Raw genomic sequence first — 17,798 nt, forward strand, 5'->3', positions numbered from 1 at the left:
GAGGATCTTCACTCGGGGGGCGAGCTCTGCTTTCAAACTTCCCGCCTTTCCGAGTGGAAGGGGAGGGGGAAGGGAGTTGTTTGGCCTTGGAGTGGGGGATGATCCGGAGAGCCGAGGAGGGGGGGAGGGGAGGGGAGGGGAGGGGGGGGGGGGGAGATTCCTGAGGGGGAGATTCTTAAAGAGGCAAAGGCTCCTGGGAAGGGCAAATAAACAATATGTTCTAATTAATAATAATGATTACGTGAATGCTGGGCTTATTTTAAAATCTGTTCGTCTTGACGTAAAAAGCAGATGTGTCCAGTCACTACACTATGCGTAATTTCTGACCCAGCCAATATCAGTGTAAGCGAGGTCCGTGCCCCGGGAGATCAAAGAAGGAAAAGTCTCTCTGTGCCAAAGGTTCTTGTAGTGGCCAAGAACTGTGAACCAAGGCAGGGCCCGTCAAGTGGCTGAGCAAGACCTGGGCCGGGAAAGCCACTTACAGAGTACCGGGAAAACGAACAGTTGTAAGAGACTTAACTCTGATCAAAGCGACTGATTTAAGAGCATTATCACTGATAAGTGAAGCGTTCAAAGACGTTTCCTGCCTCCGGACAAAGAAAGGATGGACTCGGAATGAGACACATTTCTAGACCTGGATTTTTTTTTTTTTTTTTTTTTTTTTTGGCTTGATTTTGTATGGACTCAAAATACTCAGAATGAGACATTTTTAGACCTGGATTTTTTTTTTTTTTTTGCTTGATTTTGTATGGACTCAAAATACTCAGAATGAGACACATTTTTAGACCTGGATTTTTTTTTTTTTTTTTGCTTGATTTTGTATGGACTCAAAATACTCAGAATGAGACACATTTTTAGACCTGGATTTTTTTTTTTTTGCTTGATTTTGTATGGACTCAAAATACTCAGAATGAGACACATTTCTAGACCTGGAATTTTTTTTTTTTTTTTTTGCTTGATTTTGTCTGGACTCAAAATACTCAAAATGAGACACATTTTTAGACCTGGAAAAATTTTTTTTTGCTTGACTATATATATTTGTGATAAGGTTTTTATTTTTCCTAATTAGTGGAAGAGAGAAAAAATAAATACTTCTTAATTTTAAAAAATAGAATAAAGATAAAGAACAACATAAAAATAAAAAAGGATGTATAATTTTAGGTTTTTTGTTAACAACAATATTAATTTTACTTTAGAAATGAATTTGCCATTCTTTTTATCATTATGTCCAAATATATCTCTCCTCTCTGCTACCCAGAGAACCATCCATTAAAACAGAAGAAATTTAATTACTTTTTTTAACTTAAAAGAAATGTTTTTTTTTTTAAAGTAATTCAGCAAAACTAACCCCTCAAGTTTGATGCTATAGGCCATATTCCCAAACTCTTTGAAGAAGAGCCAGATGGGAATTTTCTATGCTTTAGGGCCAAACTTGCATTTATAGAAGACAGTGAGATGGGTCATAAAGATAACTGTTTCCTATTTTTATCCCTTATATAATGTCTTTTTCCAATACAGAGGACATGCCCCACAGGTCTTCATTTGAAGACAACCTTAAGACTAAGCTGTAAATTGGAGTCACTTATCTATTCTCCCAGGAAGGCACCTTCTACTTCTCCCAGATACTCCTCAAAATGTCTACCCTACATCCTGAATAGAATATACTAGAGTGTTGGAATGTATTAGCTGGAAAGTGTTGACTGTTAATTTTTAGTATTAGCATTTGCAATTAATATAAATCATTTATTTTTATTGATTTGGTCTTTTAACTATTGATTTAAACTTATTGCTTTATTGTATTGTTGGCTATGAAGACTTAAGAGAAGTCTTCTTGGTGGAGAAAATGTTCATAATGCAGATTATACATAGTACTTTTTGGAAAGCTCCTGGTTAAATATCTGCCTCTAGTTATGTATCTCCCAAAATCCCCTTCCTCTTTTTTGTGGATAGTTAAAAGACTGGGTAATGTGATGAAGAGTGAAGTAAATCTAGTTGATGGAACAATATGCATAATAATTACAATAATATAAATGGAAAAAAACTCTCAAAAGTGAATGCTGCAAAAGTACAAAAAATAAACATGCTTTCATATCTTTTCAATGCGTTATCAATTTTGTTGAATTTTTTGTCTCCTCTTTATTTCAAAAATATGTTATATGAGATAGCTTTCTGGAAAAAGGTTGGTGAGGGATAATAGGAGAAATTTTGATGATGTGAAAATAAAAGATATTAATAAAAAATTAATTTAAAAAAAACAGTAGTTAATAGAAATGAATCCTGCAGGAGGGATAGGAATTAGGGAGAGGGAAGGATTTGGGTAGCCACAATTAAAAGACTAGTGGCTGGAAAATCCCATTGAGGAACAGAGATAGGAGTGAGGAGTCTTGGGTGAGTTATAGAGCAATAATAAGAATGTGGAAGTGGAATGTGGAAATACATGGGAGGATACTAGAGCTAGGGAGTGTCAAATGGGGGGATGGGCAGAGGGCCACACTGTAGCAGATTAACTCAAATCAGGGTGAGAATAGATTGTGGACTGATTTACAGAAACTAGTGCTGATTTATAGAAAGGTAAGGAAAGGCAAAGGAGTAGAAACTGGGAGATTAGGGGAAAAAAGGGAAGAAAATCTTTTTGAATATGTGCTCAAGGAGGATGTGTCTGTGTCTGTGTATGTGTGTGTGTGTGTGTGTATGTGTGAGACAGAAACAGAGGAGAGAGAAATGAATAGACAGAGACAGAGGGAGATAGAGGAAAAAATGAAAAAAGGAAGTGGGAACAAGAGATGAAATGTGTCCAGAAAGGTAGGGAATGGGATTTGTCTCTGATAGCCTAATTCAGAGATGAAACCCCCTATCAAATCCATGGAACTTTGATGGATGCCCTAAGAAAAAGGTGGCAGTCCCCTAACAATTGGGGAGAAGTTTAGCAGCACAGGGTTGCAGGCCAAAAACAATTACTGATAATAAAGACAGCTGAAGCTGCTTTACTAGTCGAGAGGCTAGTATGGGGAGAGGGAGATGGAAGACGCTGCAATAGGAAATACAATTTAGTACAATACAGGTACAATAGTATTTATTTTAGTACAAAATCCATTCGTTTGCCACTCACTCCTTCATTGTCGTTGTCCCTAACTAGGATCACATTTGAAGCCAAATAAAATGTAAAGAAGGAAAGCAGTTTGAGCTTTGGGAATTATCCATAAACAGCCTAAAACACACTCTAAAAACAGTGTGGGTGTTCCTGTGCCTCTAGCACATTCCAAAGCAGGGACACTTTCTAGTTGGGGAAGGCTATTAGTGCTGTCTAGGTATAGAGAAACGTCTTTAAACCAGACAGGAAACCACCAACTGTTAGGTTTTTTTCCTACTACATCCTCATTTCTCCTTGTCCATGAAATTTCATCTGCTTCTTCTAATCCTTCTCTTTCTCCCTGGAGTGAGCTTCTCCGTTTCGGAAGTAAAGGCACTGCTAAGTGAAGGAATACCGAATGACAGGATTAATACTAGGAAAGTAACGGGAGAAGAGAGGTCCAGGATCCAGGGAGGGTAGCTGGGAGACTGGTTCTGAGGAAATACTGTGAAATACTGGACAATGAAAACTTAACCATCACCTTCCCACCTCTATCCCCGAGTATCTCAGTAGTGTGGAAATGGAAAGTAATTTAAGTTCTTCACTATTAAGTTTTGTCACCTCATCTGTCTGACTTTTGGTTAGATTTAGTGTGGAACAAGCAGAGTAAACCTCAGGGTTCAGGTACATTTTTATAACTCAAGCAATTATATACCTCCCCACCTGCATCACTTTCTCCCTAAACAGTCAGTCAACAATGAATGAGCTTCAGAGAAGGGCTGGAGAGGATGGGAGTTTTGAGGGGATCTTCCTTTTTGGAAGGGGGTGGAAAGAAGGTCTTCTTTCGCTCCCTAAAATACCTCTACCCTGGTTCTCAAGGCTCCTTAATTCCAGGTGTCAGGTTGTACATGTATGGAGTAGAGGAAAAACAGGAGTCAATAATCATTGGAAATAAGACAAAAAGGAAGGAGTCTAAGGTAGAGACTAGAAGATCCAAGGAGCTCCAGATAACTAGTGCTGTTCTCCCCTTCCCCTAATCAGGACTTTCTCTGGGAGCTGGATTACCCTTCCTCTCCACTTCCAGGATCCAGGAGTCCTCCCTAACTTCTCTTGGGCTGGATTGGTTGGTGAGTCATCAGCTCATAACTCTAGCCTGGGCGGAGGAAAGGTAGAGGAGGAGCTAGGGGTGAATGGGGGGGTGGGAGTGGGAGTGGGAGTGGGAGTGGGGGTGGGGAAAGAATCAGGATCTAGCTGAAGTGTCTAAGTGTATGTGTGTGTTTGTGTTTTGCTTGGTGAGCAACGAGGGGGAGTCCCAGGATTTTTAGGGGGAGAGCTTCTGAAACTTCACAACCCACCTTCCCTCAACTCCGGCCCCACCCAGTTCCCCTGTGTCTACTGCTTCCTGGTCGCAGTCGCAGCCATGGCTGAAGAGCAGGCACAGGTTGAGTTGTTCGTCAAGGTAAGAACAGCCCCATCTGTCCTACTCACACATCAGAGAATTTAATTTTGCTCCTTCCCATTCTCTTCTACTTCTCCTCCCCAAGTCCTTTATTCTCTTTTCCTTCCAGTCTCTATGTGGGTTTGCCTCCAGGGAGAGAGTCTCAGTGGCTGGGTTTTTGAGGGGATGGGGCCAGAATGGAAAACAGTATCTGCAGCCTTGGATCCCTTTGATTCATCATCAACAGTTTGTAAAAGTGGAGATTGTCAGATCCGTGAGGAACAAAAGAATGAGACCGAAGGAGAGTTGTGAAAACTAGGATGATGGGAGGTGCAGAGCAAATCTGGGCTCCGAGGAAAGTGGTGCTACCTGGGGTGATTGGGGATTGTGGGGGAAAGAGGATTTTCAGCAATATGAGGAATTGCTCCTGTGCCCTCATGTTCCCTAAAGATTAGAAGTTAGAAAAAACTATGTGGGGGTTGGAGGTGGGGTGGTATGCAGGAATAAGGCATGGGGTAGGTGGAAAGAAGTAAGGAAAAAAGTGGTGGGTGGGGATGTTATTCCTTAGGCTGCTTGGGAAGAAGCAAGAGCTCTACGCCTAGGAAAGTTACAGAAAAGGAGAACCACCTGAGGGAAGAAAAGGCCTTGAGAGGAGATAAGCTTGGGGAGGGGAAGGATCTGGGAGGAATGAGTAACCCACTGAGAGATGACAGCAGTTATGGAAATGGAGGAATGAAAGGAAAGGGATAAGACTGTTAAAAGGCAAAGAGTTTAAGGGAATAGTTTTGTGGAAAGAGCGGAAAGGGTTGAGCTACAAGGTCAATAAAAAAGGCAGGGAGAATTGGGAGTGAAAGATGAAGAAAAGAACAGAAAGGACTTTCCCTTCCTTTGTGAAGTGATCAATTAGAAGTGCTTAGAGCTTTAGGAATCTAAGAAGGCTCTTTTCCCATGGCATCCAAAGTTTGGGTGTCAAGGTAAAGACTGAACTTTGGGCCATTTCCCTTAATCATCTCTCTCCCTCCTCCTCCTCCTCTTTTGCTCTTGTCTTCCCATCTACATTGCCCTGGGTGAGATAGCTCCCTTACGGCCTTTCCTCAGCTTCTTTCTGTCATCTCTGCCCCTCCCTCTTTTTTTTTTTTTGGCTGAGGCAATTGGGGTTAAGTGACCTGCCCAGGGCCACACAGCTGGGAACTGTTAAGTGCCTGAGGCCAGATCTGAACTCATTTCCTGCTGACTTCAGGGCTGGGGCTCCACCCACTTCGCCACCGAGCTGCCCCTGTCACATTTCTGTGACATTCCCTGTCCTGTCTGCCCTTCTCTGTTGTTTCCTCTTTCCCCCCCAATTTCAGCCAGTCTTTTTTTCCTACTCCTCCTCCACAACCGCTCTTTTTTTTTTTCCAGCCTCCTGCAGGTGATCGCTTTCCTTTCATTTCCTTGTGCTTCTTACATTCCTTCTCCTTTTTCTCTCTTTCCACCCCCCTTCCTTTCCTCTTTTTGTGTTATCCTTCCCCTCTTCAATTTCTGTATTTTGGTTTTTACCTTTCCTTTAATTCACCCTTAAGTGAAGAGGAAAGTGCTGGTTTAGGCGAGGTCCCAATCTCCCTACTCCTGTACCAGCCTCAGGGCTTATTTTTAGGGAAATTACTACGGGAGAAGCTAGGGGCCTCGTTGTCCCCCGGCTGGGGAGACCTGGAAACTGAGAGCTCCTATGTGTTTAAAAGAAAGCAGTACAGATTTTAATGAGAGAGGGACATAAGGCTTAGGCTAACTAGGCCTCAGAAACTATTTTCCCTCACCTCCAGGAAGGAAGTGGGCTCAGACCGGAGACATGCAGAAATGAATCATTCTCAGTCAAGTTGTATGGGGGGGAGGGGGCCGCTTCCCAGGGGGATGAAGTCACCACTTGCTAATCAGAGAGTACTGCCCCTTTACATTCACCCATTCCTGGATGGAACTGGGAACCCTCCTTCCACCCCTAGATGTACAGAGAGTGGTAGAAGAATTTTAGAGAGCTCTTAAGTATTGGGTCTTCTCCCCATCTCCTATTTCCTTCAGAATCAAGGCTACTAGCTCTACAAGTTCCTCATTATAATACAGTCCTCATCCGTTTCCCCTTATCTATGGAACCCAGTTTTCATCCTCCCAGTTCTGCTTTTAATAATTCTGACCCTTACCCCCTTCAAGTCCCAAATTTTATTCAGGTACAAGTGTTCTCCCTGAAATCCCCCCAATCCTGGGTCCAGCCTAGCTTCTTTTCTCCTCCAGAAATGACTGAGGGGACTGCTTTGGAGAGTTTAGTGGTGTTAGGGTGGGGTTGTGGAAATCTTTGGACAGAAGGCAGTTGGGTTCAGGGAAGAACGTGTTAAGCAAAGTCGGAGCAGAGCTGTTACACAGTATTCATCTCAGAAAGAAGCATGTAAGGCGGAAAGACCTCAGAAGACTTGGGTTTGTCTGAGTGCTAAGTATTTTCCAGTTCCATGACCTTGGACATTTGTCCTCACTTTCTTTGTCTGTAAAACGAGTTGGACTAAATAATCTTTGAGTTTTCTTTTAGCTGTAATATTGTGAAGCTATGAAATGTTTGAAAATGTCACCCTAATATCTCATGACTCTCTGTCAAAGGTTTTGAGCCTTTATTGTAACACATATAACACTTAGAAAATTCCTATGTACTGAGAACAAACTTTTCTGGCATCAGTTGCATTAAAGAGTGTTCCTCATGTATACTTTGTGTTGTTTGACCTTTCTGACTTTTGGGGGGGTACATTTCAGGCTGGCAGTGATGGTGCCAAGATTGGGAACTGCCCCTTCTCCCAAAGACTTTTCATGGTGCTATGGCTTAAGGGTGTTACCTTCAATGTCACTACTGTAGACACCAAGAGGTGAGAGCCTGCTTTTACTCACTCTTGCCCACCGTTACCCTTTCTTTCCTGTCTTTTATTCCTTCTCTAGCTCTATTCCCCATTCCTCCTTCTATTCCTACCCTCTTTTCCTCCTATACCTCACCTACATGCTCATCTTCTTTTGCTGTACCAAATTTCTCTCCTGAGGTTACGTCCTACTACCAGTACTTCTCTCTTTCCCATCCTCTTTGACCTTCTGAAATCCCAAGTCACCATCCCCTCTGATGACTGGGTTCCTACTGCAGGAGAACAGAGACAGTACAGAAGTTGTGTCCTGGAGGTCAACTCCCATTCTTACTGTACGGCACTGAAGTACACACAGACACTAACAAAATTGAAGAGTTTCTGGAGGAGGTGCTGAGTCCCCCTAGGTATGTTTGGGGAACCTGGGTTGGGAAAGAGCAAGAGAATCAGGGGAACGAGCAAAAAAGTAGTGAAATCTGAAATGTCTGGGATGGAAGCAGTCCTCAGGTTGTCACATTTTACTTAGAACATCTCCTTTTTATTACCCTATCTCCCACCTGCTCCCAGGTACCCCAAGTTGGCAGCCAAGAACCCAGAATCCAACACAGCTGGCCTAGATGTCTTTGCCAAATTTTCTGCCTACATCAAAAATTCAAACCCAGCACTCAATGCCAGTAAGTCTGAAGGGCCAGAGACCTGGTTCCTGATAGGAAGGTGGGAACTGGGTGGGCAAAGTGGGAGACTGGAGAGGCTATTACCAGGGGAGAACAGACCAGGAAGCAGAAGATAGAAGGAAAAAAATGTTAATAGTTTACAGGTGAGGGAAGCAGTGATTCACTGATATTCTATCCCAACCTTGCATTATAAAATCCTCTTTCTAATAGGTCCCTACATCTCCCTCCATTTTCATTATCTTCAGATTGAACCATTTGAATCTACATAATAGTTTCCCCAAGTTTTCTGGTTCCATTAGTTCTACTCCATGAACTTATTTTCATTCCATAATTAAGCATGTTCATTCCATAATTATGTATTTGGACATTAATTTACTGCTTAATTTTCTTGGCTACTTTCTGGTCTCTTATAAGCAGCCCCTCATTTTTTTTTTCCTGGTCTACATTCTTTTCTGTCCTGATTGTTTCTATGAGATTTTCCCCATCATTTTGGTCCTAATTCTTCAACAGACTTAGAGAAGGGGCTGTTGAAAGCATTGAAGGTTCTGGACAATTATCTGACATCACCACTTCCAGAGGAGATTGATGAGACAAGTACAGAAGATGAGGGTGTCTCCCACAGAAAGTTTCTAGATGGTGATGAGCTCACGTTGGCTGATTGCAATCTACTGCCCAAGCTCCATATTGTACAGGTAAGTCAGCAAGGGAAGGAGAAAGTAGCTAAGAAGGTGATTTTCCTTTGGAGAGCACAACTGCCTTCATAAGAATCACCATCCCCTCTTCTCAGTGGTGACTTTTCTCATAGCTAATAATGGTAGTGTTAATAATAGTGAGTGTAACTCAGTGTTCCTTAAAGTTCGTTTCTGGTTTCTACTTAATTGAATTGGCTCCCCAGACTTTAGCTCAGAGGTTCTTCAAGTCTATGACACTTTTTAGCTGTGTGACCCTGGGCAAGCCTCAACTGTTTTCTCATCTATAAAATGGGGATATTAGCACCTAAGATATAGTTTTGTGAGAACATGTAAATTGCTTCACAAATCTTTATATGTATATTGTCTACTTTAATATAAAATTTTTCCTCTTGCGAGCCTTTTATTTTATGTATTTAAAAACATTTTTTTGAACTAATAAAACTGAGAGTTGGTTTTATAAAAAAAAAACCCTTTAGTTAATTTCTTTTGATAATTGAGATAATTGATAATTACAAATTGACAATTGTTCAATTACAAAACCTTTTGTTCCAATTTTTCCCCTCCTTCCTCCCATCCCTTTGATAATTAATAATTATCAATTGGTTTTATAAAAAAAAGAGAGTTGGTCTTATAAAAAAAAAATCTTTGGTTAATTTCTTTTGATAATTGAGATAATTGATAATTACAAAACCTTTTGTTCCAATTTCTCTCCTCCTTCCTCCCATCCCTTCCCTATATGGCAGGTAGACTAATACATGTTAAATATGTTAAAACCAATACATCATTTTTAATTGGGCTGACAAAGATTTATGTAGTGAAGTGCTTTTTGGCAAAGCCTTATCAATGAAGAGTAGAATTTAAGTTAGATGAAACAGAGGGTAAAAAAGAAGGGAAAGCAAATTATGTGAACAAAAATAGAGCGGACTACTTTTGATATTTGTGGAGAGCTTGGGCAAGGGGGTAGCGGTGAAATTGAGATGTCAGATTATAAACACTTTAAATTCAGACCAAAGGATTTGGAATTTATAGGAAATGTTGAAGGTTTTAGAGTTAGAAATATTGATAAGACACATTAATAGACCTCCACTGTGGTCACAATCATCAATACTGAGCACCAGCTAACTATGTTATCTGTGCCTCTCCTCTCTTTCTCCAACAGGTTGTATGCAAGAAATATCGGGGATTTTCTATTCCAGAAGAGTTTGGAGGGGTGCAGAGATACCTGCGTAATGCATATGCCAGAGAAGAGTTTGCCTCTACCTGTCCAGATGCTGAGGAGATAGAGCTGGCTTACGAGCTAGTAGCCAAAGCCCTGCAATAGCCGTGGACAGAACTTTCTTCTGTCCTGCTTCTTTCACAAATGACTTGATAAAGCTTCTCAACGAACACATTTCTAGATGGCCACTGAGCACAGAATTTTGAAATAAAGCACAGAAGGGTAGGGAAGGTTGCTGGGAACAGGATGGGGAGGAAAATGAGGGGGATTTTTTTTTTTTTTTTTGGAAAGGGTTAGGATGAAAACATTTCATAAATAAAACAAATCCAAATAGTGCGTTCTTATCCCGAGTACCGGGAGACGGGAAGCCAGGGTCTGATTGGCGAGGACAGGTGAACGGGGGGCATTAAGGGAGCCGAGGGCAGATTCTGTCGCTTATGAGAGTCGGGAGGCAGAACCCGCAAGTTCCCGGAGGAGTGTTTAGAAAGGGAAGCGGGGAGAGCCCAGCGATTTCTCCTCTCGCTCCTGCTGTGTTTCCAGCCGAGCGCTCGGCGGAGTAGGAGCTTGGGGAGCATCCTCCAGCATGACGGCCCGAATCTCCCAGAATTGGAGGAGAGCCGCACCAGGGGAAAGAAGGAATCCTGGAAGGGAAGGGGTGTGGCTACACGCTGTAGTGTAGGAAGCCCCAAAGGAGGGGATGTGGTCTAGAGGGGCGGGGCCTCTCCCAGGCCAGCCCGTCCCCGACCAGACAATACCCCGAAGCCGCCCGTCCGAGGACCCTCGCCCCAGCCCCTCCCAAGGCCTGCCGACTGGGACCGCCCTTCCCCGGGAGTGGGGGGGCCCCGAACGCCGGTCTCCGGGGGGAAGGGGCGGGGTGGGAGCCGGCGGTGAGTGAGTGGATGCTGGGGGAGCGGGGCGGGGAGGAGGGGGAGAGCAAGTGCGGACGGCTTGTGGTTGTGGTCCTGAGGTAGCAAGCAGATGTCTGGGGCGCCGAGAGATGAGCCTGACCCTGGGCAGGGCGGGGGGGCCAAACGCCTGACTCCTCAGGGCTGGGAAGGCGGGGGTCTGGTGAGGAAGTGTGCGGGGGGAGCGCTCCCATTGTCTGAAACCGCGCGCCCCCTTCTCTGCTCCCCGTAGCCTCACTCCGGACCTCTCCCGGCCCCGGGGGGCTCCGCCCGCCCTACGGGCACGAGGGTCCGCCCGGATCCCGCTCCGGCCCCTCCTTTCCCCCTCCCTCCCGAACAGCCTTCACTTCCCCTCGGAGCCTCGGCGTCTGACCCGGGCTCCTTTATCCACTACTAGTAACCGAGGGCTAAGGGGGGGTCCGTCTCCTGCCTGGGGCGTGAGCGCATCCTAGCGGCGGCCGGCCGCGAGGAGGCTAAGGGGAGCACGGGCGGGGGGGGCGGGGGGGGGGGGTCGGAGTCGGTCGGGGAAGACTACAGGTGGTTTTGGGGGGATTGTGGGAGGTCCCAGCTTTCTCCCCAGTGAATCCCGCGTTGGATTCAGAATGGAATTAAAATCTCCGACAGACGGAGACCAGGAGGGGATAGCCGGATCCCGAGGAGCCCTGAAACCCCGACCCTTTCCTGGCTTTTCTCAGCCTCTCGGCTCTCCTTTTGGCAGGTGGAAGAGTTAAACGGAGAAAGGGAGAGCGCAGAGGCGTGCGGCTGGGATGGGGACCCCGGGGGAGGGGCTTGGCCGATTTTCCCACGCCCTGATCCGGGGGGTCCCGGAAAGCCTGGGCAAAGAGGAGGAAGGAATAGCGGTTGGTCTCCCGCCTCTGGACCTGGCGAAGGCACAGCGAGAACATGGAGTGTTGGGGGGGAAACTGAGGCAGCGCCTGGGCCTTCAGCTGTTGGAATTGCCCCCTGAAGAACAACTGCCCCTTGGACCCCTGCTGGGAGACACAGTTGTGATCCACGGAGATACAGCCCTCATCACCCGACCCTGGAGCCCTTCTCGGCGGCCAGAAGTGGGTGCGGGGGAGGGGGAAAGAGGAGAGCAGGGCGGGGGGAGCAGGACACCCGGATCTTAGAGCAGAGGTTCTCTTCCCGCGCTCCCAGGTCGATGGAGTCAGAAGAGCCCTGCAGGACCTGGGACTAAGGATTGTAGAGCTCAAAGATGAGAACGCCACCCTGGATGGGACCGATGTACTGTTCACAGGTGGGCCCCGAGGGATTCTGGGAGAGCAGGACGCCCGGCGGCCTGAGTGGTTCTAGGGAAAAGGTTCTCTGGGGAGGAGAGCCCGGGAGGCAGACTTCTCTTCTGAACTCTGTGTTCCAGGCCATGAGTTTTTCGTGGGCCTCTCTAAGTGGACCAACCACCGAGGAGCTGAAATGGTTGCTGACACATTCAGGGTGAGGGAGAGTGACTGGTCCCTACGGTAGGCCAAGGGCCCCAGATTGCGGAGCCGGGAGTGGCGGGCGATTCCTCCGGTGGAAGGGCTGGGCCTGGGACGGGAGACGCAGTGGGCAAGACTGGGAGAGTCCGGGAAGGATCCCAGGTATCAGCTTGTCTTTCCAACACGCATTTCTACCGGTGCCCTTCTTCCTAGGACTTTGCTGTTTCCACTGTGCCCGTTTTAGGCTCTTCCCATTTACGAGGGCTCTGCGGAATGGGAGGGCCCCGGACCGTTGTAGCCGGCAGCAGTGAAGCGGCGCAGAAAGCTCTGAGGGTGAGGAGGGGGCTCAGGGCCGCAGGTGCACAGAATGTGAGCTTTAAGGGAGGAGCTTATGGGATGAGTGAAAGGTCTTAGATACAGGGATGGGGCCGATGTGTCCTGGACACAAAATTGCAGAAATAAACTTGAGCCTTGGCTAAGCCCTACCATTTGTTCCTTGGGCATTGTAGGGGTCAGAAAGGCCTGTAACTTGGGGACTAGACTCTAAACCCCCTTTTTCCTTTGCTTCCCTAGGCTATGGCAGCGCTGACCGATCACCCCTACTCCTCCCTTACTCTCCCCGACGACGCTGCAGCAGACTGCTTATTTCTGAGGTCCGGACTCCCAGAGGCTTCTCCTTTCCTGCTGCATCGCGGGTGTGGGGACTTGCCTAACAGCCAGGAGGTGAGAAACAGGAAAGGGAGGGAGCAGGTCAGGTGGGCAAGGAAAAGGATAAGACTGAATAAGCCTTGAAGTAGAGGAACGGGATTTCTGGAACTGCCAGACTGTGAGGTTCAGAAACTTTGGGCTTGGGTGGAGGTAAGTGGGGCTTATCATTAATCCCACCTTTCCCCCCAGGCGTTGCAGAAACTACCTGATGTGACTCTTGTTCCAGTGTCTTGCTCCGAGCTAGAGAAGGCCGGGGCAGGGCTCAGCTCCCTTTGCCTCTTCCTCAATACCCGCCCCCACAGCTAAGAGATCTCCAAATGTGGAATCAGTAAAGTAGGAAGACTAGAAAAGGAAAGATTAGTTTCCCTGTGGGATGAGAAGTAGAAGAAGCTAGGTGTGGGGTAGGAGCCAGGGTCTGGGGCGGGACTGCGTGGGAAAAGGGATCATATCCCTGATAATAAAATGGAACCAACCTTTTAGACTTCACTGTGTGTTAGTGTTTGATTAAGGAAGATGGATTTGGGCGCTGGTGAATTGGTTTTGTTCTGTCTAGCATCACAAGAGTGGAACAGCACAATGTGGGGAGGGGCGGGAGGGGCCCAGAGGGGAAAGGTGAAAGTTAGAATTCAGGTCTATTTTCTGTAGTTGTAGGGAGCAGAGAGTATCCGAGGCACAGATGGGCTCAGGATTGGCTTCTGATGACTCTTTGGGGGTGAGAATGAGGCAGTGGGAAGGAAGGTCAGGAGGATCACAATGCATGCTCTTTTCAAACCACTATAGCATAGATGGTGCCAGCATCCTTGGGGATGATGTTTCGAGGATTTCTGAGAGGAATATGCTCCAGATCAGCGTAGAGAAGGCTCTGGAAAAATGGGAAAAGAAGACAGGATGCAGAACAGGGATCCACCATGTAGTCCAGGATGCTCATACTCCTGGGGACCCAGAATGTTTTCATGCATTCCTTTTTTTTCTCCAGCTCACTCCTCCCTCCAGTTCTTACCTTTTCTACATCTGAGTTCTCTGTTTCTTGAGTCTCTTTTTTCCATCGACTCTGGATCTCAGTGTTCCTAGATGGATCTTTTGTTTTGGGGAATGGGTACAGAGCAGAGGGATGGGAAGAGGGCACGTGCCCAGTCACAGAATGGAGCTGGGGAGAGGGGCTATTCTCACCACATGCTGGGATGGTTCTGACTAGCCCAGAAGGGAGTTTCCTAGAATGGGTTAAAGGGAAATTAGGGTCTCTGACCAAATTTGTACCCTTTTATCTTTAGCTAACTGAAGCCCCAGCCATCTCTTTAAGTTTCTTGCATAAAATTAGAAAACCAAGACTCCTACTATCCAGCCTGTCACTTGCTCCAACCCACATAGTCTTTTCTGTGCCTAGCACACAGTAGGCACTTAATAAATGTCTCCCTGGTTGGTCAGAGCTGGCCCTTAGCTCTTCCTCCCACTCCCAGCCAAGCTTTATTAGCCTTTGGCATGCAACTCAAATTTTAATGCCTCCCTTTTCTCCACACCCACACAGAAATCAGTTCCACTCTCACACTGGGGTAACCCCCACTCCTTAGTTTTTTATGTCTTCATCTCAGATCCCAGTTACCCCTTCCCCTTCTTTCCATCCCCCATCTCCTGCTTCCTGGCACTTACTGACGAAGTCTCCAAGCCATCCCCAGCCCTGTCAGCCCCAAAGCCAACCCGATGCCCAGCAGAGGGTACAGGAACAGAGGGTACGAGGATCCTAAAGAGGGGAGCAGAGTCAGAAGGGAGCATTTAGAGTTCTCTTTACAAGGAACTCAACCAATCCACATCAGGACCACTTCCATCTCCATCCATTCATTACACAAATTATTACATGCCTGACCCTGCACTAAGCGGAGGAGATACAAAAACAACCCAAATAGTATTACCTCCATTGGAGAGGTTTAGCTTATTCCAACCACTACATAGTGCGGTCAGCCTTTCCCCAACTCACCTGAGGTGGGGCTGGGGGTTCTGCAAGTAGCCAGATCCCCAAGCACTCGGAGGAAGGTCCGACTCTCATTGCCCCGGCGGCCACCAGTTCCGGTACAGAAGAAGGTCCCCGAGTCTCCTCTAGCTAAGAGCAGTTCCAGCTGCTGAATGCCATTGGGGCCCACCACACGCAGACGACCAGCAAAGTGCAAGGTGGAAGCTGGGGTGAGATTTCTTGGGGCGGAGGCCCAGAAGAGTGGGCGGCGACCCCGAAGCAAGCCTACACAGTTTGGGAAGATGGGAGCCCAAGCCCAGCGGGTCACGCGAGGGATCCCAGTGCAAGAAATATTCACCCGATCTCCTGGGCGTCCTTCCAAAAGAACTGCAGAGAGTTGGGATGAGGGTGGGATTCTGAGTCCCACCTTCTATCACCAGCCTTTGTCCTGAAACCTTGCCCTCCTTGAGAATCCAGGCCTTCCTTCCTCTCTCCTCCCCCATTCTTGGATTTTTCCTAGGACCCAAGGGCCTATATCACCACCACCCCAGGCCTTGTTTCTCTTCCCCATTCCCATTCACTTCCCACCCCCACCTCCACTCACCCCCCAAGTTCCCTCCAGTCCCTGAGAGCAGCAGCAAAAGTCCCAGGAGTAGGACCATGATCAGGCATCTGGTGGGGACAGAAATGAGGGAGCTGAGTGACTAAGGGGGGGAGGGAAGTTGGCTAGAGGGAGGGAGCAATTGCTGGGTTGGGGACACAGATAAAGGACAGGGTGGAGATTCAGTTTCCTGGCCTCCAAATGCTAAGGGGAATTTTAGTGACAACATTCTTATTTACCCCTCGCTGTTGTCTTTCAAACTCAAGACTCAAAATTCTACATGGGGACCATTACGGCCCTTATCCACACGAGGACTGGAGAGGACCACTAGGTGTAGAGGGTTTGGCACTCTTCTCACAAAGGGAAGAAAATGGGACTGGGCTATTTTTACTCATTCACTTAAGCTGCATCCTATAGGGTGTTATTCCAAAATTCCAAAATACCCCGCCAGGAACTATGACATCACAACGGGTTTGGGTGATGTTACAATTCCTTCTCTATTTGCTTCTCTTGAGAAGGTAAAAGAATTTTGGGCAGGGGAACAGGCTAGCCTGTACTAAGATAGTTCTTGTCCATCTTTTTTTGGGGAGAGGGGCTTCCTCATTTCCCTCTTCAACTTTCCTTTCTCTACCCTATACTATCTGTCCCTAATTAAATTAAACTGCCTGGATCAGAAGGGGAGGGGCTTTTATAGCTATAAATCTCAAATATTTTCTTCCCCTCCTAGAGTTGGATCTTTAGTAATCTTTATCTGCCTCTTCTGTCATCTCCAACAGCCCTGCCATGAATGCCTTCTTGCTTCTCAGCTTCTCAGTGCTAGTCTGCTGGGTTTCAGATGAGCTCTGTAGGGGATTCAAGTATTCAGTTAGTTTCTCCCTTCAATCCCTAGCTCTTGCTTAGGGATCTAGATATTAAGCTTCTTGGGCCCCTAATAAAAACTCTGAGAAGAGAAGGCAAAGAGGAAGAAGAGGCAAAACTTCCCAGGGTTTTAAGATTCAAGGTTCAAGGGATGCAGTCTCCTAAAAGCCTTTTGTTCTACTGGCCAACTCCCATCACACATTCATCTCAGTGATTTAGATATCTTTTGTTTTAGCTCCCTGATGTTCTCAAGCCTCTTTCTCCCTCTCCCAGTTCTCTCTCTCTCTCTTTTTTAAATTAAAGCTTTTTATTTTCAAAACAAACAGATGGATAATTTTTCAACATTGAACCTTGCATATCCTTGTGTTCCAAAATTTCCCCTCTTTCTCTCCACCTCCTACCCTAGATGGCAAGCAATCCAATATATATTATACATGTTAAAATATATGTTAAATCCAATATATGCAAACATATTTATACAATTATCTTGCTGCATAAGAAAAATCAGATAAAAAAGAAATAGAAAATGTGTAAGAAAACAAAATGCACCTTTTAAAGTTCTCATTCCTCAAGGGCTAAGTTCTTTAAGTTCCCCAAACAGCATGTCCTCTTTGTGCTAGTTCTCCAGTATTTAGCATTCTTTTTTTCTGCTCTCTTTTCTCCCCCTTTTCCTGAACTAGCACCCACTTTTTTAGGGGTCAAGAAATATAGTTTTCCTAGTCCTTGCTCTTATAGCCCCTGCTCCCCTTATGAACCCAGCTATCATCTTTTCTAAAAACTAGATTTGGTTCAGCTCCATCTCATTGTGTTAAGGTGTGAGAAATGAGTATTGGAGTCTCCCTGGCCAGTCACAGGCTTTTCAAAAGAAAGAATTTGCAAACCCCAATAAATATAGATTCAAGGTTTGTGGCAAGAATGGGTTTATTAGATAAGAGGACAACTCTCTTAGCAGGCAAAATCCTGTTAGGATTATTTGCAAAGGTTTTTGCACACAGTGTTTTATTATATTGGGTTCTTTAGGCCCAGAGCTGGGGCCAGTCTCCAGATGAATTTGAGGGACTAATTTTCAACTCAATAGAGGATAATGATTATGCCCCACACCAAAATCTCTAATTGAATGAGATTATTTATCTGGGAATTTCCCCTTTGAACAGGAGGGTGGGGCCCCTCCCAGAGGGAGAATTTCAAAATTTAAAATTAATTTCTTTTCTTCTAGTAATTCTAGTTAACCTTATGTGTGATGACCGCGTTAGCACCTTGGATACTTTAGAATCAGCAGGAGTCAAGATCAGCAAAAGTCCTTGATCTTTATTCTTTGTGGATGTGAATGGAATGGTGATAAGAAGTGAGAGAGATGGTGACACAAATCCGGCCAGGAGTGACTCTGG

At 45.9% G+C, this 17,798-nt stretch overlaps 3 protein-coding genes across 5 annotated transcripts; 2 read left to right on the forward strand and 1 right to left on the reverse strand.

Annotated features, from left to right (window-relative positions):
• The first annotated feature begins 4,288 nt into the window (after window positions 1-4,288).
• Window positions 4,289-10,282, forward strand: CLIC1 (chloride intracellular channel 1). The gene is made up of 6 exons (XM_003768910.4): window positions 4,289-4,529; window positions 7,281-7,390; window positions 7,657-7,782; window positions 7,943-8,049; window positions 8,560-8,741; window positions 9,901-10,282. Exons 1-6 carry the CDS (start codon window positions 4,491-4,493, stop codon window positions 10,060-10,062), a joined length of 726 nt encoding a protein of 241 aa, XP_003768958.1. The 5' UTR covers window positions 4,289-4,490; the 3' UTR covers window positions 10,063-10,282.
• Window positions 10,283-10,463: 181 nt separating this feature from the next.
• On the forward strand, window positions 10,464-13,492 carry DDAH2 (dimethylarginine dimethylaminohydrolase 2). 2 transcript variants are annotated; one of them, XM_031965161.1, is made up of 7 exons: window positions 10,464-10,844; window positions 11,581-11,929; window positions 12,021-12,120; window positions 12,241-12,314; window positions 12,512-12,631; window positions 12,872-13,021; window positions 13,196-13,492. In XM_031965161.1, the coding sequence occupies exons 2-7, from the start codon at window positions 11,630-11,632 to the stop codon at window positions 13,310-13,312; spliced, it is 861 nt and encodes a 286-aa protein (XP_031821021.1). In that variant the 5' UTR covers window positions 10,464-10,844; window positions 11,581-11,629; the 3' UTR covers window positions 13,313-13,492. The 2 variants fall into 2 exon arrangements, with proteins under 2 accessions (XP_031821021.1, XP_003768957.1); XM_003768909.4 differs by lacking the exon at window positions 10,464-10,844 and having other exon boundaries at window positions 10,927-11,929.
• On the reverse strand, window positions 13,481-15,950 carry MPIG6B (megakaryocyte and platelet inhibitory receptor G6b). Of its 2 annotated transcripts, none has more exons than XM_023502886.2 (6): window positions 15,792-15,950; window positions 15,556-15,623; window positions 14,979-15,236; window positions 14,654-14,744; window positions 14,007-14,217; window positions 13,481-13,868 (listed from the first exon to the last, which is right to left on the reverse strand). In XM_023502886.2, exons 2-6 carry the CDS (start codon window positions 15,611-15,613, stop codon window positions 13,773-13,775), a joined length of 714 nt encoding a protein of 237 aa, XP_023358654.1. In that variant the 5' UTR covers window positions 15,614-15,623; window positions 15,792-15,950; the 3' UTR covers window positions 13,481-13,772. The 2 variants fall into 2 exon arrangements, with proteins under 2 accessions (XP_023358654.1, XP_012404361.1); XM_012548907.3 differs by having other exon boundaries at window positions 14,979-15,338; window positions 15,792-15,947.
• Between the last annotated feature and the right edge of the window lie 1,848 nt (window positions 15,951-17,798).

This window comes from Sarcophilus harrisii, chromosome 4 (genome assembly GCF_902635505.1).
Source record: "Sarcophilus harrisii chromosome 4, mSarHar1.11, whole genome shotgun sequence".
Taxonomy (NCBI): domain Eukaryota; kingdom Metazoa; phylum Chordata; class Mammalia; order Dasyuromorphia; family Dasyuridae; genus Sarcophilus; species Sarcophilus harrisii.